The 27,967-nt window shown below is 36.8% G+C and overlaps 2 protein-coding genes across 3 annotated transcripts in view; both read left to right on the forward strand.

Moving 5' to 3' along the window:
* Positions 1-450: 450 nt before the first annotated feature.
* On the forward strand, positions 451-17,537 carry LOC126379909 (coatomer subunit beta'). 2 transcript variants are annotated; one of them, XM_050028919.1, is made up of 17 exons: positions 451-577; positions 792-950; positions 3,395-3,587; positions 3,700-3,848; positions 3,932-4,106; positions 4,196-4,382; positions 4,472-4,605; positions 4,688-4,987; positions 5,074-5,164; positions 8,338-8,503; positions 9,684-9,853; positions 10,258-10,426; positions 10,876-11,294; positions 11,382-11,511; positions 11,631-11,800; positions 12,069-12,225; positions 17,384-17,537. In XM_050028919.1, the coding sequence occupies exons 1-17, from the start codon at positions 575-577 to the stop codon at positions 17,414-17,416; spliced, it is 2,805 nt and encodes a 934-aa protein (XP_049884876.1). In that variant the 5' UTR covers positions 451-574; the 3' UTR covers positions 17,417-17,537. The 2 variants fall into 2 exon arrangements, with proteins under 2 accessions (XP_049884876.1, XP_049884875.1); XM_050028918.1 differs by lacking the exon at positions 451-577 and having other exon boundaries at positions 780-950.
* A 1,824-nt stretch (positions 17,538-19,361) lies between these two features.
* The window catches only part of LOC126379910 (proton-coupled amino acid transporter-like protein CG1139), a 28,313-nt gene continuing 19,707 nt past the window's right edge, over positions 19,362-27,967 (forward strand). Inside the window, exon 1 of the mRNA XM_050028920.1 lies at positions 19,362-19,522. The gene's annotated coding sequence lies outside the window, so the exon portion shown is untranslated. The remainder of the gene's footprint in view (positions 19,523-27,967) is intronic.

Genomic DNA, 27,967 nt, shown 5'->3' on the forward strand with positions numbered 1-27,967 from the left:
GTTCACCGCTGAGGTACACCATGGGCAGGGAGCGCATAAAATCATAAAACGCGTTCAACTACATAATATCTTCCCTCCTCCCTTCTAACTTGAATCAATGAACAAGTATCATATCAATGAACAAGCGCAACAGAAACAACTAAAATCGAAATTAAGTTGTGTACGCCAAGATAAACTCTGCCATACAGCCTAAACAATCAACCAAACCTATGCATAAACCTCCCCTCAATCAAGAATCATACTCCTTGCTGAGCTGACGCTGCTTCAGCACGACTCGTGCTGCACGAGTATAATGAGTACCAAGCAAGTCAAGTACTCTTGTTGGGTATACACAATAACACGTGTTCTTTGTCATGTGGCATATTAAAACCGGTAATTACCGAAAATCTAATATTTACATCTCTAGATCAGTCATTTGTCGGTATTGCCATTATATGGGGTTATGTTTTATCGGCATAATACGTATTATGACCATCTAGCAACATTCTAGTGAATCCTCTAGTGACACGTCCACCTACCCTGTCAAACTTCCACGGTTGCTCTGAATTTGCACGTCAATTTTTCATGTTTAATAATGGTAAGCGATACTGTAGATTCTTAATTACGTGATTGCTTTTACTCAAGAGAAACTTATACAGTGTTTTGGGAGTTGTAGCCACGTAGTATACCGATTGTCACTTGTGTGTCATCATACATCCTCTGTCGGCGTTCATTTGATGTAATTTGGGCATTTTAGTCGATATTCGCCCTGTGTTACAGTGTTACTAAGTTGTTTTGCTATGTTTTTAAAGCCGTTGCGATTGGATATCAAGAGGAAGTTGACGGCGAGGTCGGACCGCGTCAAGTGCGTGGACCAGCACCCCTCCGAGCCCTGGCTGCTGTGCTCGCTCTACAACGGCGACGTCAACATATGGAATTATGAGACACACTCACAAATCAAGAGATTCGAGGTAAGCATCAGCTACTTGCATATCACCTGGATATACCTACTCTTATATTTATTACCAATGCAGGTCAAATTGGTTGCTGTGCTCTTATAAGAATTCCATGGTTAGGGTTTCAAAATTAAACGTAAAAATTGATGAGTAAATTGAAGTTTTTATGTATCATTGAGGCAGGAATGGTGTGATAGTTGCAGCTAACTTAATAAATATTTTATGTTTACCTACAAAACAATAAAATACTTTTTTTTTCCCCTCTAACTTGCGATCGGTTTTCCAACCATAAGCAGTTTTTTGCTAAGCAGTATTGGCGTATAAGGCATGCCCGCCCATTGTTGGGATGCCTGCATGTAGATTACTGTAGATTGCTACAGGTTATCCCAAGTGTAGGATCTCTTCAGACATCTTGTTTGTAGTGGCTCACTTAACACTTGGGCAAGTTGATTTTTGTGATCATCACTTTTATCTCCTCTCGTACTGTAAGAATTTTTAAGTACTGGTGGATTTCATCCATCTTTGTGAACCAAGGGGCATTTACTATGGCCCAATTTTTTTTTTTTTAGTACTCCATTCTGATATATTTGTAATATCTCTGTGTTGGAGGTTTTTGCGGTTCCCCATAACTGGATACCATAGGTCCAGACTGACTTTAATATTACATTATAAATCAATAGCTTGTTATTGACAGATAGTCGAGATCTTCTTCCCAAGAGCCATTTTAGTGATCTGTACCGGTGATTTAGTTCATCTCGCTTATTTTGGATGTCTGTCTTCCATGTTTGTTTGCGATCTAAGTGAAACCCAAGATATTTGACACATGTGTTGTGGGGTAGTTCTTCATCTCCTAGCTTCACAGTTGGGCAGTTTTCATTTCACAAGGTGAAGATTACTTGGTGGGATTTGGTTGCACTGGCCTTTATCTTCCATTTCTTCATCCAGGTATGTATCTTATCAAGACGTTTCTGAATTATGTACGAAGCTGTGGCTGGGCTGGTGTTAGATGCCAGTATTTCTGTATCGTCTGCGAATGTTGCGGTTGATGTCTTTCGAGTCTGGCACATTGCTTGTGTACATTAAATACAACGAAGGGCCCAGAACTGATCCCTGAGGGACTCCAGCCTTGATGTCGTAGTAGTTTGACGTCGCATCGTTAATTTTGACAAAGAAGAAGGGTAACTAACATAAACATGAAAGATTAAATTAAAGATATTATGGAATTTTACTCTAGATAATAAAATAAAATATTAGAAGAAAAGTAGGCAATTGATATTATGTTCAGCAGGTTGCACAACACTAAAATACTGTGTGAATATCTAGATATTCTAGGAGGTATAGTTCTAGACTACACCTGGGAAAATTATGTAAAAAATTGTCATATATGGTAATAACCTATTTATGTACGAAGCTATGAATAAAATGCTGTATTTTGAAAGGCAACCTCAATAAAGGATTGCTAATTATTGGATTTGTATTATTTAGGTACTTACATTTAGACTATTTAATCAAATCCAATTACATCATCCTCTACTATTTCTTTATCTAGCTATAACAATGCCAATGCTATAATTTATTCCCAGTACTAGTCCTAAAGCTCTTGATTGTTTAATATAATATATATTTGGGCATTGTATAAATTTATATCTTATAAGATGCAATATAGTTGTCAGTTTCTATTAATAAACCCTTTTCATCTAAAGCTGATCCTAATTATCAATTGTATAAAAAATTTACAGTTTTGAAATTATTAATAACTACCTGTCTTCCTTAAAATGATAGTCCAATGAAAGTGAATAAGAAAAAGAAAGTGAAAGTAAATAAGAATAAGAGATGAAGGTGGTATTGGAATATGTACTCTACAATATAATTAATAAATATGCAAAGTACAATTATCTCAATCATTCATATTGTTGTTGCTAATTTAAAAGCTCTAAAACATTTAGTACAAACTCTTATGTAGGTAAATATCAATTATCTTATAATATTTTTAACACACATACAAAAGAAAATCAGGTGAAGGTTTTTTAATTTCTGTAATAATTGACCCGATTGCACATAATAGATTTTAAATTGGCAATGACAATACATACTTTATTGCACAACTACAGAACATGTAAACTAACACATAACATAACCAGAGCACATGAGAATAGCCTGCATCACGTTTTCATGATGTTTCAATAACTATATATAATAAATATACCCAATAGTTCTTATGGATGTTTTTACTCTGTCATGTAAAATGATTGAACAGATATTGATGAAACTCTATAGTAACATAGCTTAAAATTATTTATAAAGATACATAGAGCCTTTCCTAGCATAGATACTAGCATAGAATAATAGTAACAGTTAAACAGTAAGACCCCAGGCAGTAAGTAGAAACAGTCATTGCAGTATAGTGCAGTTGGATTGCAAGCATCTCTTAATTATTATCTTTAATATATTTGTTGCAGGTATGTGACCTGCCAGTGAGAGCAGCTAAGTTCGTCCCCAGGAAGAACTGGGTAATCACAGGCTCTGATGACATGCAAATACGTGTCTTCAACTATAATACGTTGGAACGAGTCCACTCATTTGAGGCGCACTCAGATTACGTCAGATGTATTGCTATTCACCCCACACAGCCCTACATCCTAACAAGCAGTGGTAAGTGTTGGTCATACGGTTTCTTTATTGCAGACTATTGCAGCTCTCAATTTATGACTATTAAGGCTTTCATAATCACTTGATATTAACTCACAAGCACTTTTTGTTTCAGATGACTTGCTGATAAAACTATGGAACTGGGACCGCAACTGGGCCTGCCAGCAAGTATTTGAAGGCCACACCCACTATGTTATGCAGATTGTCATCAATCCAAAAGACAACAATACATTTGCTAGTGCAAGTCTGGATACCACTGTCAAGGTTCAAACTATTTATTCACTCGCTATTTATGACAATATTGATGTTTTTTAATAAGCTTATACTAAATTAGATTGTTTTTATAGGTGTGGCAGTTAGGTTCTTCCATCTCAAACTTTACGTTGGAGGGTCATGAGAAGGGTGTCAACTGCGTGGATTACTACCACGGTGGTGACAAGCCTTACCTCATCAGTGGTGCTGATGATCGCCTTGTAAAAATATGGGACTATCAAAACAAGACGTGCGTCCAGACTTTGGAAGGTATACCGCCATGACAGATCACGTATTTATGCAAACATTTTCATGTAACACGGCTGACTTTGCTAATTATAAATTTATACATCATCCAGGTCATGCACAGAATGTGTCAGCTGTGTCTTTCCACCCTGAGCTCCCGATCCTGCTGACTGGTTCAGAGGACGGCACTGTCAGAATATGGCACGCTGGTACTTACAGACTTGAATCCTCGCTAAATTATGGATTTGAGCGTGTCTGGACTATTTCCTCCATGCATGGTTCAAATAATGTAGCCATTGGGTAAGTATGCGCTTGAAATTATTTACTTTGATTTCGAATTTCCTGTGAAACTACTTAGCAAGGTTTTAAATTACATTACTTATATTCAGGTACGATGAAGGCACCATCATGATCAAAGTGGGCAGAGAGGAGCCTGCAATATCCATGGATGTCAATGGCGGCAAAATAATTTGGGCGAAACATTCCGAAATGCAACAAGTTAATCTGAAAGCATTGCCTGAAGGTAGAAGAAAAGTTATTCGTATAGATATTTCTGAAGACTTGTATATTTAACGTAACTAACATAAACATCACTTTGGCTTCAGGTACAGAGATAAAGGATGGCGAGCGAGTGCCAGTTATCGCCAAGGACATGGGCTCTTGTGAGATTTATCCTCAAACCATAGCACACAACCCCAACGGCAGATTTGTCGTCGTATGCGGTGACGGAGAGTACATCATCTACACAGCTATGGCTCTAAGAAATAAAGCATTTGGGACTGCGCAGGAGTTTGTGTGGGCATTCGACAGTTCAGAGTACGCCACATTGGAAAATTCCAGTACTATCAAAGTGTTCAAAAACTTCAAGGAACGAAAGAGTTTCAAGCCAGAATTTGGTGCTGAAGGTAATGATAATTATTAATAAAGGTACTAAATGATTTCAAAACTTGTGCTTGCTTGAAATTGTAACACTTAACGTTCTACTTTTCAGGAATTTTCGGTGGCTTTATGCTTGGAGTCAAATCCATCAGTGGCATGGCGTTTTCATTCTATGACTGGGAACATCTCGAGCTTATTAGACGGTATGTACTTATCATATCACTAATTTAAGAGCCACGCTCTTGTCGGTGTAGCATTCTCCATTCTTATCTATCAAAGGCCAATTCTGTCACTTCCTTATAAGACTTGACGTTGGCCTTCTCATTAATATGTTCTATGTATCTTCTTGGTCTTTCCCTTCCTCCTACCCCTTCCTCCTTGTAGCATCCCTTCTATGATGTTTTTAATAAATTCGTCGTGTCCTTGTTAAGCGTCCAATCATCTTGTCTCTTCTGTCCTCAATAACTCTCAATATTTGCCTTTTTTCCTTTACTCTTACTAGCACTTCCTCAATAGTAATCCCTTCTGTCCAATTTATTATTTCGAACGTCCTCCAACACCAAATGTCAAAGGCCTCAATCTATTTTGTCTATTATATTTAAATGCCCTGGCGACTATAATAATTATCTACTTAAACATTTTCTGTGTTTGTGTGTAGCAAGCAATGAAAGTTATAGTAACTTCCGTTGAAAGGCGAATGAACTTAAAGCAAAAGGCGATGGTCAAAACTCATACCAAGAACTTGTAAGGCCTCGTATAAAACGTGCTGATTAACTGACTGATAGTTTGCACTACAAATGAGGAATTTACCACCATTGCAACACGGGGTTGCGCGAAAGCTCATGTTGCTTACTTAGAGCAAGCGAGTAGATGATCTGTACTTTATAGGTGTTACAATTATAACACTGTTATTTACTAGCTTGGTGTCTGACTACCAAGTAATAACAAAACGAACAGTAAAAATCTTTTTATTTTTACTTTGCAAACAGAAACTTATACCATAAACTTATACCGTACCAATTCAAATCATATAAAAAGAAAAACAAAAATTTTTATTATTTCTCTTAGTTAACATTACATTAGGTGAGGCAGCCACAGAAAGCAATATAATTACTTGTGTTGGGGTTGTCTCGTTCTTACCCAATACATTATCATTGAGAAATTAAAACCCAAGTAGGTATAGTAATACCAATTACGATGGATATTTTACGTTACGATCTTTAAGGGTTTGAGTTTACGTATGCGTGTAACTAACGGTTTTTGTTAAATATTATTGCCTACTAAATCAGTGTGTACGAGAAACGTCCTTTGTAAGGCTTCCGTTACGAATTACCTGAATTACTTTTACGTATTTTACTGCAAATTATGTTCGAATGCAAACAATGCGTAATGAAGGAGCTCGAGCGATGTTCTTTGTTGACATGCCAATGCAGAACCAAAATAACACAGGCCGCCGCTATCACAGGCAATTGCGAACGAATCTTACGTACGTTATAAAAGTATTTTCATTGTAAAATGAACCTAATGTTATTACAACTGAAAAACGTTGTAACTCATAAAAATATAATTATTTACGTAGCTATATTGCTCGGTGAGGTCTGGGTACTTAATTTATCTTGCATTACCCCACTTGTTATGTTATGCTATATTGGTGATCGATTGGATGTGTATTGATTGTGACGTTCGTTTATAATGACATGCTATGGGACCCTTTTAACGATCCAGCGCGTGCCTACGCAGCGTGGTGGAGCATACTCCGTATCGTTCTTCTGGTGGAGATGGCCAGTGAACACTTATATAAAGTTTAATACAGGGTGTTAGTGACATCGTAACGAAAACTTTGAGGGATGATTCAGACCATGATTCCGAGTTGATATCAAGTGGAATTTTGCACGATATTTTTTAAATTATTTTCAATTCTATGTTTGCGATGGAAAATTCCACTTGATATTAACTCAGAATCAGCCCCCTTAGTATTCGTTACGATGTCACTAACACCCCGTATAAACTCACGGTCCCCGAGGTCTCCAATAAACTGGCCAATTTAGTAAAATCATCCACCGGTAGTGCCGCTGGTGTCGATTATATTTAAAACTTGTTTGATATTATAATCGATTAATCGATGTAATTGTACAATTTTCCATATCGATTATGAAAACATATCAATATTATACGATTTCCTGCGTACTATTTTGGGTAGAAAATAAATTTTAAACGCTAAGCTAGAAATGGAAAATAATTTTTGCTTTTGACTTATTTTCGAATTACGCCTTATGTAACAATGCCGACAACGACGTAACTTTGATGACGTCACCCGAACAGTATATATCCATACAGAGATATTACCTTTATTTATTGTACTTTTCGGTATTTGCTGTGTTTGCATGCGTGAAAAGCAATACTACATTTATATTATAGGTATATTTTAATAATAAACCTTAATGGACCAATAACAGTGTTCCATTTTATGGCATGTTGTATGTAAGTAGATATAAATGTTATGCCTACGTGAAATCGAGATAGGCAAAGAGTGCTACTAATGCTGTGCGTTGTATGTCAGGCGATTCGTAACTGTTTAAGTTTTATTCTCAATAGCTTAATTTCTAATCACGACACCTAATTTATAAGGAAAGTTTTTAGTCAAGACATGCTTTCGATTAACATAAGGTTTCGTACAAGTAGTTCAGATACCCATGCCAGCAAAATTAGGTGAAAGTATCTATTATTTATTTTAGGATAAAAAGAGCCGGGTGGCTTGATAGAAGATCCATCACTATAAAATATAGTATTAAAAGCCTTTATGCCGTGGAACGGGCTCTAAACGATGTACCTATCTACAATGTACACTGACTCAACATATACATCAACCCGTCCTTTCGAGTGTTACGGTTGTGCTGACTGCGTTGCTAACGGCTTTAGAGACACATTTTGCCAGGATTATCGTATCGAATCTCTAAAACTATCGCATTAAAGATCGTATTTTTACTTTAATTAGTAAGTTACAAGTGTACTGGATAATAAACATGCTTGCTTTAAATATGCTTGGATAAGAATATTATTGTACCCATCTATATGCAAGTAAAACAATAGAAGAGTGATGTTTTATTAATTTATTTTTATTTCTAATGCGGGTGTGAGTTCCATTTTCGTCTTGATTTATATCTTCTTCTATCGTGTGAGTTGCGAGGTGAATTACCAACCTCATCAACCCTGGTGTCAGGGTTATTATTGAGCCGCCATAGGCCCCTGACATGGCTCATGTAACGACTACTTACTTACATCAGTAAGTAGTAACCGGGACCAACGGCTTAACGTGCCTTTTTATACCTTAATGTTTTCGAAAATCGTGTTTCTCAATGTCCGTTGTTACCTTCAGCATCGAGATCCAGCCGCGCCACGTGTACTGGTCGGAGAGCGGCAACCTGGTGTGCCTAGCGACTGACGAGACCTACTACGTCCTGAAATACAACGCCGCCGTGGTCAACCGCGCTCGGGACACCAACTCCAATTTTACTGAGGACGGCATCGAGGACGCTTTTGAGGTAATTAGCTAGTTCACACCCAATACCACCCGGTGGCTCACTATCCTAAGACTGAGTAATTTCAACGGTTACTAAATATAACTGGAAATTAAAAAAAACAATATTCAAAATTATTTATTTGCCCATAACACATGGTACAATAAAGGTTTTACAATAAATGTGAGAATCTCATGTTTTGCCGCAATTTGGCATGCAAAAATTATTTACCAAGCTAACACAAAATAATAGTCAATATAATCAAATTAAAATAGATACAATACATTGGTTTTATTAATATAAAAAATATTCAATTTAGTAGGTATGTCAAGTAGCTATAATAGTATTAAATATGTCAAGTCATTTTAAAAAATAAGTATTAGTAAGAATATATTCCTGAATCAAAAATATTTTTTAGTCCTATTTGTTTATGGTAGTAAATAACTTTACTGGTTGGTTACAGCAATGGTAGTAAAATGAATCAGTCACGGAGTGATAAGAAACGTTGATAAGCGTCGCCGGTAGTACACAAGTCCGTTTTTATCTCATGTGTTTATTTTCATAAAACTAAATTATGCCTAGTTTCTTACAAACAGAGGCTTGGCTAGAAAATCAAGGTCAATGTTGGTATTTTATATTTCTATAGTTTTGATGAATTGATAAAATTTTATTGTATTTTGAAGTTATCTTGACAAGAGGGCAAGTCTGTTGCGTATTATGACTTCAAGTATTTACTCGTACATTATATACATAGCTAACATATATTACTTGCAATAACATAAAATAATTTTAGCCGCAAGTCTATAAGGGTAGGTACGTCATATGATAGTAAAAAAATATACTCAAAATTCAAATTCAAAAATATCTTTCATCAGTAGGTAACACAGTATTTTTTATATAACGAACGTCTCATCCGCTTAGAACTACTGCAGCTTCTCACAACCTGTATAGCCGGGGAAAAGAACTGCAAGAAAAACATCGGCACAGTCTTTATTGTCTTTGCTACTCACTTCACGAGTTTATGTAGGTAGGTATGTAAATAAAATACTTGCGCTCTAGCATGATGCGTATGACGGCAATATGGTGTGCAGCCTAGTGCGAAAGAAACATTTTAGAAAAATGACAATTGTGTAATACTATTATGACAGCTACTGGGAAAGCTGCTGTTATGAAAAATTTATAAAATCTATATTGATTGTATCAGGTTGTCGGCGAGGTTAACGAAACAGTGAAAACCGGCCTGTGGGTCGGCGACTGCTTTATCTACACCAACTCCTTAAACAGAATAAACTACTACGTCGGCGGGGAAATCGTCACCATCTCGCATCTCGACCACACCATGTATATCCTCGGCTATGTCGCCAAGGAAAATAGGTAAGTGTTTAAAGACAGGTGTTAATTCTGACGGACCGAAAATTTAGTTTGACAGTTTTAACACTGCTTCTACATTTTTCTTGCATTGTAAGCGAAAGAGAGACTATTATTAGAGCAGTTAAACTAATCATTAAAAATCTTGCAAATTTCGCACGAAGGGTTCCGTACCATTAACTAGGTAAATAACAATAGGGATATAAATTTAATATTGTGATATCGAGCAAAAATAGGCAAAACATATTTATTTTATTTTTTATTATTAAAGTAAAAGCACAACTGAGTATATGTTGCCATTATTGACGGGGGGTGAGGGAAACCTAGCTCAGCCGCTGGTAGGAAGCAGAGAGTCGCCGTTCCATACGTAGTATTATTCCATATTCTGTGACGCTGTGTTGTTTTGTCAGGCTGTACCTGAACGACAAGGAGCTGAACATAGTGTCGTATTCGCTGCTGCTATCGGTGCTGGAGTACCAAACGGCTGTAATGCGCGGCGATTTCGAGACCGCGGACCGCGTGCTGCCCACCATCCCGCACGACCACCGCACCAGAGTCGCGCATTTCCTTGAGAAACAGGTACACACACTAGCCTTCAAAAACCAATAGTTTTTTTAAGCCAAGGTCGCGACGCATTCAAATGTGGTAGCAGGTCCGAAATAGATGAAAAACAACCTTGTCGATTACCAGAGAGCCAAGTCAAAGTACGTACAAGACCGCGAAAAATGAAAAGAGAAAGGGGGGAGTCTTTTGCTCAGCAGTGAAATAAATGAGATATGTTTGCGTTTGACCATAACCTCACCTGATGGTAAGTGATGATGTGGTCTAAGGTGGCACACGCCCACCAACCTTGTTCACTCTAGCCTTCAAAACTTCAAGAAAACCATAATGCCAGTTGTACCAGTCCTTCACTATCGGCATTCAAACGAAAGAAGCGCAGCGCTTTGTGGTGATGGCAAACAAACGGACGAAGTGCCTGTCGATATAATATTGATTTGTTTTACACTTTTTACTATATTGTCTGGCAGGGCTTCAAGCAACAAGCTCTCGCTGTATCCACTGATCCTGAGCACCAGTTCGAGCTAGCGTTGTCGTTGGGCGAGCTGCGGCGCGCGAGGCAGCTGGCTGAGGAGGCGACGGTGGCGGAGGGCGTGCCGTCGACCACGTCGGCCGCGCGGTGGTCGCGGCTCGGGTCCGCCGCCGCCGCCGCCGCCGACACCGAGCTGACCAAGATATGCTACCAGAACGCCCACGACTACAGCGCCCTACTTCTCTTTGCTGCCAGCACCGGAGACAAAAAGCTGCTGCAAGATGTAGCGCGGATGTCCGCTCAAGAAGGAGACGATAACATCGCCTTCGTCGCCTACTTCACACTCAATGAACTCGACGAGTGCCTGAATCTACTCATCAAACGCGAAAAGCTACCAGAGGCCGCCTTCTTTGCCAGGTACTTGTAAAATTATGTAAAAAGCTATATTTATATCTTACAAAAATAAACATTGTAAAATGCATAAACATTTGATTTTGTTACCAGATCATACATTCCTTCTAAAATGTGCGACGTAGTTAAACTATGGCGGGAGAGTGTGGGAGCCACGAATAAGAAATCCGGCCAATCTCTGGCTGATCCTGAGCAGTATGAGAATTTATTCCCCGAGTTCGCAGTAAGTTTAAAAGAAACTAGAAGTCTTGCTTTTCAATCTGAATTAAATACATAGGCACTGTGTTTATTTGTATTGGAAAATCTCCTTCCTTTTGACTTAAAGGAATTTATTATCAACAGGAATCTTTAGATTTAGAAAAGTTCCAAAACGCGTTTGGGTTCGAGCACAGTACCAAACTGGACCTGCTGCTACCAGATTCGAAACTGTGCAACATCGACCGAGACCTCGCGAAGGAGAAACAAGCGGCTGAATCACAAGACTTATTCAAGCCGGGACCTTCTGCTGAAAGGTTAGCTTACTTTTACAATCGTTAAAGCGAGTGAAAGGCAAGGCGGCCACGTCGTCACAAAAGGTGCATGTGGTCTAACGCTGGCCACCTTACCCTAAAATTGCACGTCCATGCGATATCGAATTACGTCGTGGGAAAGGTCTCTCAAGTGTTGTAGGACCTACATAGAACGCTACGACCGACATAGCTTTGATTAACAGAATACCTTACAAAACGAAGCTTCATGTGTAGTCTACATATCTTAAAATGATTATTTTTCTTTTACCAGACAAAGAGAGAGTATTGTAGTCCGACAACCCGCCGACAGTACAACAGAAGAAGGCCCGAAGGACGTAAAAGTGAAGCGCAAAGACTCCCTCGACATCATGGAGGAAATAGAGCGGGAAATAGATGAAATGGCATTAGAGGATACTGTGGAAAGCGTGGTCAGTATACTTCTATAATATTTTTTGCAGCTTTTTGACTGTCAACGGAGCGGACAGCAGAAGGGATGTGGCCTTTCGGCCCATAGAGTGATCTGAGATCAGTCACGTAAACATCCTGATCTACCTCCAACCAATGGGCATTCCTTCATCTCAATGCTTTATGAAGCATAAGACATAAAATATTAAGGATTCAACACGAAACACAACTGAGATTCGTTGTATTATCCAATATGTTTTACATGTCGCTTTAACACCGTCTCACCTCTGCCGAAACATGCCGGGACATGATAAACTGACATTGAAAGTAATAACTATTTACTTAAGTGACCTATATATACTGTACTTTACTAACGAAACTAAATTAATTGTATGCATAGAGGTGTAGAGAGCTAGTCAAATAAACTACTAAACATTGAAATAATGACAGGATTTATATCTTAAGGACGATATCGAAGGACATGGTAAAATATTTCACTTATTGTTATCAAATCCGGTCCCCTCCATATTGAGTAGTTTCCGGCAGAATGGTTGTAAAACTACATCACTGTAAAACAAATACTTAAATAGTGTGAAATAATATTCATTTAATATTAATTTCAACCATTCGTAAACATTATTTTTCCAAAGTTATTTGAAATGTAGCTTATGGATACAAGTTATCTGGCGTCATTATTATTATTATTCAAATACTGGCTTTGTCACACGTTCCTTTGCACATGATGTGGACATAACCACATTGCAATGGAGTACTTGTATTCACACAAGGCAATACAAATTAATTTACCGTAAAGTGTAAAAAATCCCATTCAATAATGAACATTGTTGATGAGAATTTTTTCTTTTAGTTTTGACTAAATCTTTATTATTTATTTATTTGTACACAATATGACAGAAAAAAAGAAACACAAAGAAAACAGACAGTACAGCAAAGCTTATCTCTAAGAGATTTCTTCTAGCTGACCTACATGACAGGAGAGACATGCAGTGTATAATTTTATATCTTTGTAATATTGTATACACGTTACTAGTAACCAGAATATACTTGTAAAAAGGGTAGTTGAGATGTGCCAAGAATCGCGGTAAAATTAGTGAGATAAACATATAGGGAAAACATGATATCCTTGGTTGTTGAGATTTTCATCATTTATACACTATTAAATAGAGCTGCCGCGTAAACCGTTCACGATGAATTATTTTGATTGTAGTTAAAGGCTAACATTATATATCCCTACACATTGTGTCAACATTTATGACTCTTCTTTTTTTGCGAGTCGATGGCGATCGATACTAAACTTTTGCTGACCAGTAATTGGCCAATTTACGACAAACCTCACTTATTATTTTTTAACTTCACTCAGGAAATACACATTGAAGCCAACAATTTACGCTCTATGGATATAAAGTACTATGAACTACAGTATACTTGTTATATTGGGCGATTGCGTACCAGAAGTGGTAATGGCCAGTATTATCGTATTGACTTGGCTTTTTCGGTGACAGACAGACTGCAGTAGTACAGACCGCAAGCAACTATAACTTCCTTATATCAGTTTTTTAAAACGTTTCATGCTCCTTATTTTCCTAGTGGGCATTATCATGTAGAAAACATGAATTTATTGTTTGCACTCTTAAATCGATAAAAAATCTGATTCTGACGCGACTTCAACCTGTAGCCCTTGTCAAGCAGGGATGAGGGTGTCAACCCTTACACCACCGGGTTCTCCTGTCCAAGTGAAATTCTATCGATCTATGTATCGTCATTAAGCCATTCTCTTTACCTAACACACCCCCATTGTTTTTACTTCAATCAAGTTGGTTTTTATTTATAAGTTGATTGTGTCGTTCAGTTTATTTTATTTTCTGTGTGTTACGTCATCGTACTATTTACAAGGAGTATTCAGGATCTAAAGTAAACATTATTATATTTAGAGCAAATCTTGATGAAGGGTATTTAGGATAATGACCATTCTGAACGGCGACATGGCTCACCTATCACGTCGGTCTAATAGAAAGGTCGGTGAAGTGCGGGTGGCCTCTACCTCCTATACCTCTGAATCCAGATTTTGTTTTCTATTCCAATGGCGATAAAAATAAGCGAAATGTAATAACCGGGACCAACGGCTTAACGTGCCTTCCGAAGCACGGATCATCTTACCTTTTGGACAATCAGGATTCATTAAGGAAGATAGAGGTACAGAAAGTGAAATGAGGAGATAAATGGCGAATCCTGGAAGAGCACTTACGATTAGTGATTACTGTGGACTAATAACAGAACTGATGGCTGTAGTATTTGCTAGGGCCGCCAAGTACAATGACTAAAAGCCACAACCGATTGACTTCATACGACTATTGACGGACCAATGTTTTAAAATGCAAACTTTATCAACTGACTGACTTGTGTGTTAATAATTTTAATGATAAGTTGATACAATGTGCCACCAGAGAACTTTCCCATTTTAAGTTGGTTTGGCGTTTACGTCATTGAGGCAGTCACCTGTTTATTTTCCTAAAAAGATTATATCATTATAAACCGAAGGGAAAACCAGGCCCGTGACAGGTTTGTTCACATACCCCCTCATTCTTCGAGGTTTCGTTGTTTATGGATTCATACAAAACACCGAAAACAAATGAGTTTACGTTTACACAAATTGACAAGCCTTTACGTAGTCTCGGCAACGCTCTATTGGTTTTCCTATTGCATCATATTAGTTGCTAAAGTTATTACCTATTGTACAATATTTTGTTCATATTTAGTAATAATAGAACATTGACAATATACGTGGTCAAGTAGTTAGAGACGATCTGGAGGTCCGGGTTCGATTCCCGATGGGGACATTGTCGAAATCACTTTGTGAGACTGTCCTTTGTTTGGTAAAGACTTTTCAGGCTTGAATCACCTGATTGTCTGAAAAAGTAAGATGATTCCGTGCTTCGGAAGGCACGTTAAGCCGTTATTATTATTATTTATTTATTATTATTAAGCCTTAAGTAACATTAGTTGGTCCCGGTTATTAGCCGTAAAAACACCTCCACCAACCCGCATTGGAGCAGCGGGTGGAGTATGCTCCATACCCCTTCCGGTTGAATGAGGGGAGGCCTGTGCCCAGCAGTGGGACGTATATAGGCTGTTTATGTATGTAGAACATTGACGAGGAATTAAGAAGATGATCGAGTGTACATTATGCGAAGTGTACATTCTGCGTCAGACCCGAATCAAGTTTGCCAATAATTTGCGATCGTACACTGGTAATGGAGTGCACCGGGAATATAATTAAGACCCTTGAACAATTTATAAACTAAACGAAATGTACGTTCAAAAATCCCCATCATATTTAAAATATTGCTTTAGTAAAATCTTATTTATAAGATAGATAAATACAAATATAATCATATGTGTTCTAAATATTCTAATTAATTATACAGGGTGACCCAGAAGTTCAGGTTCAAAATGAAAAATTAGATAGAGGGGCTGATTAGCTACCAGAAACACCCCCATGTATGTTCAGCAATTATTTACGGTTTAGGAGATATGACCCATTTTGTACCTTTTTCTAGATTTTCTACCTCCCTTCAGAAATAATCATTTTGTCGCTATCCCTTTCATAATAATTATTTTGTTTTACTTCACAACTATGCCTAAGGCTGAGTACCGCTCAATCAAAGATAAATAAAAGTCAAATCAAGTATAAAAAAAAAGTTATCGGAAGTCAAAGTGAGAATTCGACCAAAATTATTACAGTTGTTAATACTTCGCCGAAGAATAATAAACACATGAGATTGTCATGGACCCTGAAAGTACTTCTAAAAACTGCTCCATTTAATAGGCTTTTTTTTTTAAAAAGTACCCTTAATACGGGCAAAAAACTAAGTAATTTGACCTCAAATATTGCAAGACAGACAGATTTGAAGGAAAAATTGACATTCTCATACAATGTAGCTGCTTCTTTCTAACGTTGTTTATTATTCTTCGGCGAAGTATTAACAACTGTAATAATTTTGGTCGAATTCTCACTTTGACTTCCGATAACTTTTTTTTTATCTTTGATTTGACTTTGATTTATCTTTGATTGAGCGGTACTCAGCCTTAGGCATAGTTGTGAAGTAAAATAAAATAAATATTAAGAAAGGGATAGCGACAAAATGATTATTTCTGAAGTAAGGTAGAAAATCTAGAAAAAGGTACAAAATAGGTCATATCTCCTAAACCGTAAATAATTGCTGAACATACATGGGGGTGTTTCTGGTAGCTAATGAGCCCCTCTATCTAATTTTTCATTTTGAACCTGAACTTCTGCGCCACCCTGTATATGTGTGTTTGACGAAGCTTGTGTGGATTTCATTGACATTGTCTTTTTGTTATTTTTTTAATATACCTTAAGTTTAAATGCAAATAAATATATTGTGTGTATTTATATAAAATATCGACGGGGTCATTATGTTCAAACGACTTTATTTAAATTTATTATTACTCAAATATTCTAATTAAATGTCATAAAATGTTTTACGGCATTAAAGCAATAGATGCTAAGAGATGTTTATAATTTATATATATATTATTCTTATGCTATTCTATAATATTATAGACAAGTATGTTTTTATCGTTATAAATAAGAACAATTCGCTGATCACATGATATCATTAGGTGCCTATGCCTAGAAAAACAGGAAAGCGATGAGATGGAATCTCAGTAATCGGAATGTACTCCACATTGCTTTTCTTGAGCATATTTCTCATTGATAATAGACGTCGCGGCCGCTATCTTGACTGCGTACTGTCTGCTCAAGTGCCAAGATTGAAGTGCAGATTACACTTTAAAACATTGTTATTAGGTCCAACAAAAACAATTTTATGTCTAATGTACTCAATTATAATTCATTTTCCCAAAAAATTATGAATATTCCGTAACTTCTTTTATTTTTCTTTACGTGTAATATGGATAACTTAAATATATGGCGGTATTTATTTACACACTAAGAGGACCGCATAATTTGTAGATAGGCATCAATAAAATTTTCCTACCGCTATCACTATCAGTAACTATGAAATGTAGTCTTGTCATGATATGAGGAAAATTTTGTTAAACTGATCTTATTAACCGGATTGAGATCACTATGTCGTAAGAGGGAACTGTTAAAATTATGTCTTTTTTCTTTTGCAGGATTTTTCGGATGAAGCCGACCTGGTCGACTAATGTCTAAGTGTATCTAGATTTTTTATTTTATATTATAAAAGTAATAACGATCATAAAGTATGTATTTCCTAAAGTGCTAATACGTTTTAAGATTAAAGTATTATACAGATTTTCTTTCCGATGTTTTTGTTTTACTTAGATAATCACCAATTAGTAAATGTAATCAAGAATTTTACGAAATGTTAGATTTTTCAATTACTATAATGTGTACACTATTTATTTACACTTAACTTATACATACATAATAATATATAATCATAAAACACGTCCTTGTTTAACTTTTCATACACTATATAGTAATTTTAATTTTATATGGTTTCGCCTTTTTACATTCCTTCCAATTTGTTGATACACATGAATAAAAATAGTTCTAAACAATCATTTTTGGAGATCATTTTATATTATGCCCTAGATTTAAAGTTCTTTCACTTATTTAATAATTTTATTATGTAAGTATTTTAGGTTCCTTTAAAAATAAAGTTTCGAAAATTTTCGTAGCAAAAGAAACATACTTTGATATTAAGAGACTTGCCCTAGATTATGCTTGGGACGATTCCAACTAAACCGGAGTATTATTCTGTAAGTTCGTAATGGTATAATCTTATATTACAATATCGACAGTGAACATTTTTTCTTGTTTTCTGTACTTTTTGGCAGCCTTAAAGTTATTTGTGCCTTAAATATGAATGTTAATTGAACATTTACAAACATGTCCATTAAACTTATCCAAGAGAAATAGAAACGTTAGTGTTGAATTTAAAGTAAAAAATATAGGAATAAAGATAACCTTTATATTTTTCCGGGTGTTTCTATTCGTTCATTGCGTGTCGTTATCATTATATCGCAATGTTCCTAAACTTGTACTTTGATTACTGATTGATACCAATTGAATTATTTTTTAATTGTAACGTGTTTTTCTTCCATGCATGATCTAGGACAAAGGACAAGGGAATAAACCTGGGCAAGCCCCAAATATCGATTAACTGCTGCTATTGTTATGAAAATGATGTACTTTTTTTAAGCATCACAGTGCATCTTTTATTTATCTTATGGCACAAACACAAAGTGAGTGTAGACAACTCTCTCGTGGCACTGCATGACTTCGTGTACTTGTGTGTGTTTGCAGATATTTGGAATCCTCTCTCTATACACTTTTGTTTTGATTGGTTTCTAGCTCCTGCATTTGTTTCCTGTATTCAATCCTCTGTATTTTAATAGATACGCTAGATATAAAATTTGTTGTAATTTATAGATTTTGTTCTCAATTATTTTACCGTGTACATGTACTTTAATAGATAAATATTCAATATATGAATAATCGAATTCGATGTCTGATTGTATAAAAACGTATTAAGTACCTACTTATATCATTATTGGAACAGAACAGAATACATAAATTTATCAATAAAATACATTAAAATGTACCACTGGCTTTAGAACTGAATTTACGAACCTTTTCCCTTAAGTTAGATGAATCAATTACTTTACGCGGTCGGGGTAATTCGATGTGAACAAATGTGCAGTAGGTAGTCGGCAGGAGTCCCAAGCGACCACTTCTTATATTGCTGCTACATGCATTGTCAAGGCAATTTGCTAACATAAGTGCAGTATTGACGCCTAAGTGCAAAGAGGAAGTTAATAAATTGAATGCAGTCGCATAAACTACCTCTGAAAGGCTTCGGAAATAGCTTCTACAAAAAGAGGAGCATCTTCCTGTACACGTGACCAGACTACGATCGGAAAGTGGACCTGTTTACCTGACGATTTAATAAAACCTCTGTTCTTGATTAACTTCAAACATAGCACACCGCAGCGTCGCAATCATCGTAAAAAAGAAAATGATTGGATATAAAAATGGTTGTAGAAGTTCTTAATCTATGTATAAAGGCAATATCAGCGGCAAAGTCCTTCGATCTGGTGTGGTATGCTCGTATCGTGCATGCATTGTTTACGGTGGTGTCGTGGTCAATCGCGGCGCAGGCGGCGTTCAGTCACAGCTCTGCGGCAACTCCCGACGGACACGCGCACACTGCTCCCTCCTCAAACCGCAAACCTCTCGACGCTAACTCTCAGCGTTAATCGCACGCGCATACGCCGATAACTACCGTAAGTTACCACTATATTTACAATAGCTAAGCGAATTAAACAAATATTTCGCAAGTATTCTATTTACTTACCTACAGCGAAATATATTATAATAATGTAATATATTTTCGAAGATGGAATTATAAAATGTTTATCGGTTATTTATTACCATTCGTTATTTACTATTATTAGTTCTATTACCAGGCTATTTTTAGTGTTACAAAAATATGTTTCTTGTTTAATTAATAAACCAACCCCTATTAACAATAGGCATAGACTTAAATCTTAAATTAGCTTCGAACTTTATAAATACTAAAAGGGTTGTAATAAGCTTTGGTAGACTCAGTAGGTATTTAATTTAAATAATTTAACTCTTAATAAAAATATATATTATATAAAACCAGTCATGCTGCTATGAAATAACTAAATAAAATATTACATATTTTTAATAAAAATACGATGACGATATAAATGACGATATAAAATTAATGATAAAATAAGTATTCCTATCATTATAAATATTGATTTGCTAACTACTTAGTTCTTCAGTATATTTAATTACTTACTAATACGATTACTAATTGCGGGTGATTGATTAAATCAATAAAAAACAAAGAAGGCTTCGCTAGATACTTACGTTACAACAATAATACTTAGTTTTAATTATTTTTTTATAGATAAGTAGGTATGTTTAATTAAAAGATCAATTATTTCATATATTTTTTCATAAGTTTCACACAAAAAACATGTTTATATTATTCATATACTTACTTACAAATATAATCATTTTTTTTCTTCGGTTGACAAACATTCAATGCTAAGAACTTTTGTTACCCGCTGCTTTTGTTGCGGACATAATTATTTGATATTTGATATTGATATATTCTAGTGTTACAGAACAGTTAAATAGTTCTTGCAATATGATTTCGTTATCTACGTAGTATGCTGAGAGAATATAGAACACTTTCAACTCATCATATTCATCTCTTACGACTTCGCATCGAAAGTGGCTGCAAGTTGTCTGATTACTTGTGGCTCTGCCCACCCCAATAGGGATTACAGACGTGACTAGGTTGGTACATATGTAAATATTTATGTTTTTGAACTGCGTACTCTACTTAAGTGTATATATACACTGCGCAAATCGGTAAATGCGTGGTACTTATAGCAAATTGGTAAATGCATGGTTTTCTTATACCATGGACTGATTACACCGAAGGACGTAATATACAATCTCGACGACCCGATTACTCTAGCCATAGAGGCAGCCAATCCGCTCGCGAAACCAAACACTTCAGGACCCCGATACCGACCCCGCCGGCGTGGTCGACGATTTCCCTCAATCAGTGCTTCTCGCTATCGACGTGGGTCGATTAATTCTTTCAAATATTTTTCCTCTCAGACGACGCCCTGAACCGAGGTTCGCGCCCATCTGGGCACCCTCAGGCCTGTTGTCTTAAACGTTGTACCGGGTGAGAACCTTCAGCGCTCCCCATTTGTCCGGCCAAGTAGTTAATGCCATCTGCGGCAAATCTACAATAAGTCACGTCAAAATATTTAATATTTTACTGATTACACCGATGATTGACTGGGAACATTTATGGACTGCTCTACTCGATTTTTAACGTGTCATCCCGTGTCTAATACCGTATTTACCATAAGGGCACACGGCGCCCATGCCCAGGGCTTTCACTTGAACGAAACCTTTTGTTTAAATGGACCGATTTAGAAAGGGATGAACTCTTAGGTACTTAATAAGGGCTTAACACAAACTGTAATGACACCTAAGAACTTAATGATAGCTATTATTTTTTGAGAAAACTCATAGGAACAACCTGTAAAATCAAGATTTATAAATCTTAATTATACTTAGATAACTAATTACAAAGTCTAATAAGGATACATTGTCACTGATTAGGATAACCAATAAGATAATAAATAAGTTGTCTGTGAAAACTAAAACTGGTTATTTATTTGGAGACAAAAGTCACAGCCTTAAAAGTTATTAAGTATACAAACGGATGTAAGTATAGGTATGAGCTCCAGTCTACGCGGCCTATCCTAAGAACGAATTTAATGATCTAAAGTTAGTTATTTAAAGGAAATAAGTATGAGATATTAAAAAAACCGTTTTTGTTCTTTAAATATGTGGACCCACAGACGCAAGATTTCACCCCACATACAAAATGACAAAACGAAATTAAGTACTTACTTATTAATTATACAAACTTTCGGCTTAATTTTTCAATGCAAACTCTACGATGATTCTTACACGACATTACCGCGCACCGACGCGGTTGGTGGTGAAGCGGTTTGTAGATACCTACTTGTGTGTAATCCATTGATTCCTTCCTTCAGTCCATACGACGAACCACGTTACCACACCCCGTTACACTGTGGGCGGTCATCATCATCACTAATTTGAGAGGACTTGCCGGTGCAGAGTTCTCCATGCTACTTTTTAGGGAAAAATAGGGCAGTGCTTTCCCTCTTGCCTTCCGTCCCGCAGTACTCTGTCTGACGCGAGTGGGATGTGCGCCCAAAGTAGTCAGTACTAGGACTTCTGTCCTCCGTCTCTCAATAGTACTGAAAGTTACTGCTGCCCTCTGTCAGGTTTCAGGTTACAGTCCTTGTGACGCGCCCCTTCCGTCCTGCATTTCCGTACCGATGGCTCCCATCTCCGCCTCTGCAACTGTTGAAGTCTTCACCCATATCCCTGGGCAAGGCTGGGCTGGGTTCTACGTTATACCCCGTAGGTCTGGGTCCCTGTCCGAACTCAGCCACCATCTCACTTCTGCTTACTGAAGTAAGAGGCACTCACCCCCGCGGCAAGGACGCGCCGAACAGGAATTGCCGAAAGAGGCGGTAATCCGCACAGATAAACCTTGCAAACCGGTCCACCGCTGCAATTTCCGCTTTACCACGTACGCACGCCGCATCCGTACCCTGTGTCGTATGAGTATCACCTTCAGCTCTATTAATTACATGGTTCCATACAAGATGACAAGACAGTCATTGTTCCAGACTTCTCGTCATACTCGTAACATGCGATTAGTATGGCAAAGCCGTGCGGATCTGTCATAAATATTAAGTATTATGCGTAGGACATCGACTCGACATCGATCGTTCATCCTTACAATATTTTTAGACGTTTTTGGACTTGTTGAAGATATTTTTTTATCAAGGAACTGATAAGTATAAACATAAATAAATGTGTTCTACTTTTCATGGGCCTTCGATCTGGAAAGTTTATGTATTTAGTAGGTATATTACTTCACGATGTTGTGTCAGTGCTTTTGTGGGCACTAAATCATAAATTCTTAGGGGCTACCTTATCCCAGTGCCTGAGGTACTTAATTTACTACTGTTATATCTTCGTTACGACGATTTGTGGCTATCCTTACTCCGAGATTTACTCCGGATTACGACGAGCATAATACTATTAAATTGTTTAAGTCCATTGTTTTCAGTCAGCGTAACCGGATAGTTTACAAGATCTTTTAACATTTATAAATTTCCCGTAACTGGTCTTATTAACGCATCATGACATACAGGGTGTTTGCGAGATGTCTCTGTCGATGTCGTTACGATGGTAACGAATACTGAGGGGGATGATTCAGACCATGATTCTGAGTTAATATCAAGTGGAATTTTCCATCGCAAAATTCATGTTTTTTTATGTTTTTCAAGTCTATACTTTTGCGATGGAAAACTCCACTTGATATTAACTCGGAATAATGACCTGAATCATCCCCCTCGGTATTTGTCACATACACGGTTACACCCCGTACAAGTACGTACTGATAGCCATACAAGTACTTGTACGTATGGGTGTTATTGACACCGTTTACGAATACTGAGGGGGATGTATCAGACCATGATTCTACTCAATAATAATTGATATGAACTCTCATATCAAGTGGAATTTTCAGTCGGAAAATTCCTGAAAATATTTGTGTTTCTTTTTTATTATTTTCAGTTCCATACTTTTGCGATGGAATTTTCCACTTGATATAAACTCAGAATCATGGCCTGAATCATCGCTTAAAGTTTTCGTTACGATGTCACTAACAACCTGTACTTTCTGCTTCCTATTAAAGGTGTACACAACCGGTATAATTTGTATGATAACGCATCTAGCCAGATGTTTTTCCTCCTTGATACCTGCTGCGATTAGGTATGTTTTATATTTTTTTAAAAGATTATTGTCGTTTTCCGTAAAATGTCTAAAGCGACGTGTCAGTACGATAACCTGTCGCGACAATAAATATTATCTTCTTTATATATACAAAAAATTAAAGCCAAGCCGTCAAAACAAGGTAATCCTTGTAATGCGTTGGCATAAACTGAAGTATACCTAGATGCTGCAATCTCCTTTACTGTGTGACATGTCCCATGTATCCAATACCATATAATATAAGTACATCAATGCATGCATGAGCCCACAGTATGTGTTATATACCTATTTGTACTTATATACTAAATGAGTTTCACGCCCGCGATCTTTAACAGGGTGAACAGAGTCTCAAGTAATCAGAAGACAAATTTCAGCCACTTTTGATACGATGTCCTAAAATGGATGAACCTTAGAGGTGATGGAGATGTAGCCCATCATTTCAATTTTTATGACGTGCCTGGGCAGATAAGCAACTGAACGAGCACAATGTTTTTATTCTCTTCATGTTTAGTATAGAAAACTATCTACTACCTAAATACCTACTTACTTATGCAGCGGTTATCATCTAGAAGATGTGATAGGTTTGTGATAGGCTTTATTTAGTTTTTAAAGACTAATTAGTTTGACGGATGTATTCCTGTTTGATTAGGTTAGGTTATTATAGGCTGTATACCTCGTAAGAATAACCTAAGCATCTTGCGTCAAGCAGGTTGAGTGGCAAGTCGATTCGCACGGGTTACCTATAAGTTAGCGATTGTAGAAATATAAACTTTTGTCACTTGGCTAGGAAGGTTAAAGTGCTGTGTACTTGTCTTTGGCAATGTATGTAAGTAGTCACTTAATATAGAAATACCTAACAGAAATATTTGCATCAAAGTCTCTAAAAACTACATTTAAGCTCATATCTACCGCATCTTTTGGGTGATAAGCGCTGCATAAGCGGTAAGGTAACTTATAAACCTGTGCTTCCGTTATGGCATGTAACATCCTGTGCATATTGCCTTAAGACCTCATGGTAGCCTCACGACCGATATCACACTCACTTAGATATTAATCAATCCTTAAATAAAATAACAATAGCCCATTTGGTTCCCACCACTACACTCTACTGATTGTTTATAGTCGTAGCACAAAATACAATCCATTATTGAATAGAGCATTGTTTGTGTGTTTATTTTCTTTATCATTGAGGCAACCCATCATGATGTGTCATCAAAAGTTCGAAAAGTAACGTGCCATTTACAGCCCTTGCAAAAGGATACTGAAAAGTACTCCATTTTTGTACATTAGGGCCCGCAGAATACCAGGTCGTGGCTCACGCCGCGACTTATGCTGAGCGAGGTCCTTTTATTCCGGACGCCACCGCAGATGATCGGGCCGTCAGTGCGTTGCATTTAGAATACTTAGTTTTATTATTATTTTTATGATTTTGGTTTGGTTTTCTTTTTTTCGTTTTTTTTTTCTGTGTACTTATTGATTTCCGTGTGGTTTCTGTCCTGTGTTGAATGTAATGTACCTGTCTGTCTGTATCTGTGGTGTCCGGAAGTAATAAATGTTTCTTTCTTTCCTTCTTTCTTAAAAATAAATATAATATCAATTCTCCTAAGATGAATTTAAATACAGTCGAATTCAGTGTTTTAGAACCCGAGGAGGGATTTGGACACGTGACACATGTTAAGTCACGTGATCTCAGGTCAGGGCAGGGCTATCACGGTTTTATAAATTTCTCAAATAAATAGGTACATTCATATAAAACTTAGGTAGAAACAAAAGCGTTGTAAATCTCTCCACAATCTCCTATCTGAAAGCTCATCATAAACTTTCCAAGAGGAAATCCCCTTGCGAATTAATATCCGCGAGGGGATTGAAATTAACTCTGTTTATGTTACAAATATAGCGCTTCGTTAACAATTATATTCTCAACACATTTTAATAAGAGGTCTCTTGACATTGTTGGCATTGAGATAATGTCCGTAGACAGGAAAATCGCAATCTATCTACTTATTTATCGACTTCGTTAAAGCAGTTAAAATGTTTCACAACTAGTCTTCTAGCTTGCATTCATACAATATTCCTTTCCGGTATCACCATAGAGTAATAATATACTTAGTATCTACCTACCTGAGCGGCGAGAACTGTAACTAATGTTAAATGCGGAACTAAGGGGTATAACGTCTGAAATGCGTCTTTATAGGGTAAGTACGTATACGGTCACGAGCATTAATTAATATGTATACACTTTGGTACCACGTCACATTAACTTTTTTGACAAATTGAAGTGAGTGCGACAGAGTCCTAAAGTGGGTACATTATATTGCTCATGACTGTACAAGTACTTACCTAGTTGTTTTGTATCAGTGCCTCTTTACGTATATAAAATTTGTTTTTACACTCATTCTGTAAGCGAGGTATGCATTAAGTATAATGCAATCGTTATAACGTTGACAAATAGAAAACATCTGGTACGCTATTTTCTTTCAATTCAAGTCCGTGAAAATCTGCTCAGACGTTATCTTTTCGCTGTTATATAAGTATAGGTAAGTACATTAACTAATTTTACAACTCGTAATTAACGTGATAAAGTTGATAAATTAAATATGATGAAAAACAAATATTAGATTTGACTTAAATTCTTTATGTTTCAATTTTAATTAATTTAAATAATAGTGAAATTATGCTCTTATTTGATCATAGTGCGTAACCCATATGTCGTGCGTAGGTATATCCGCTGTAAGATAGTTAAGTTTTTGTTATTGAAATTTGCGTTTTTCTCTTTGTCTCTTCTCCGAGCTGCATTTCAGTCAGGGTTTAATTCTATTAATAATCTTGTTTAGGCGAACGTTGTAGAGCTGCCAATAGCAGTAAGTGTTTGAACTATAAAAACACAGAGATGGTGCTGCTAACTGCTGACCTCGTGAACTGACTATCGGTCAGTGCGGAAAATAGCCGGCGGTTTGTGTCGCTGGCGGGCGGCCAGGCTGCGTTTAAACCGCGTGCGCCCGCGCCGGTCGTCGTCGCCGCCGCCTGCGCCTAGTGCTACTGCATTCCTATCGTATCACCCGGTACCAAGGCTAGTTTATTTCAGTGACCCCAGCGCCTAAACCTAGATTTGCTCTCAGCCGTGGAAAAGTTTAACCATTGTATTTTTTACCTAACTTGTAAATTAAGTAGTAAACGAACCACCTGACTACATGTTTTAATATAATCGCATATCTACGGTGAATACGAAATAAAATGAGACAGATAAAGATTCAAAATCAAATCAAATATACTTTATTGCACAGAACTAAAATTAAAAAGAAGATAAATTAAAAATAAATTAAATTGAGAGAAATTAAAGATTGTGTAATAGATGTAGCACAAAGTAAGTTGGTTAAAAATTATGGCAGTTGGTCACTCAAAGCGCAATATGCGGTTGACGTAAGATATATTTGGAATACTTACTAGAAGTAATAATCGCGGAAATACCTAATAAGTAAACATGATTTATTCAAGAAAATATGTCATTGTTTACCATACGATATTTTCATTGAAGTAAACAATTCTAAACAATTGATTGTTTTCAAGTTATATGCAGTTCACGTCGCGGAAGCGATGACTTTAACCGTCAGGCCGATTTAGGCTGGTGAGGTGATTGAAAAAGGGAGGTCCAAAATCACTTGGTGATCCTTACTTTAGTTTGGTTAGGACATTGCAGGCTGACCATCCGAATTCCAGAAAGTAAAATGATCCGTGCTTCGGAGGCCACGTTAAGCAGTCGGTTATAGCTACGTTAAGTTAAATGATAGTCAATACATGGCATGTTATGCATTTGGCGGTTTAATAGTAACCCTGACACCAGATTGATGGTATCGGTCATTGATCCCTCAACCCACACGAGAGAAAAAGAATATGAACTTTAAATAGTTGGAAATTACGTATAAATATCAATTTGATCAAACTTCTTCACTTGCAGCACCACTTTACTTAGCATTATATCTTCTATATGCTAATATAAATAAATAAGTTTTAGTTTATTAGCATTTTGTTATAAGTACCTAGGTATATATACCTAGGTCATCCGATAATCTCTGTCCAGCCTTCTATATTTTGAGGTAGCGTATCGCTAATGTAAGTAACAAGGTGATGATAATTCATACGCGCTTTGATGGGTAGGTATGTAGAGAGATAGGATGATAGAGTATGGTAGGTAGTGTCAGTTCGCTGTCCGTTAGAGATTATACATTCTTCAATATCACAGTACATAGGTACTCAAACACACAAGACCATGGATAGTTTCCAATAGGGTA

This window comes from Pectinophora gossypiella, chromosome Z (genome assembly GCF_024362695.1).
Source record: "Pectinophora gossypiella chromosome Z, ilPecGoss1.1, whole genome shotgun sequence".
Taxonomy (NCBI): Eukaryota; Metazoa; Arthropoda; class Insecta; order Lepidoptera; family Gelechiidae; genus Pectinophora; species Pectinophora gossypiella.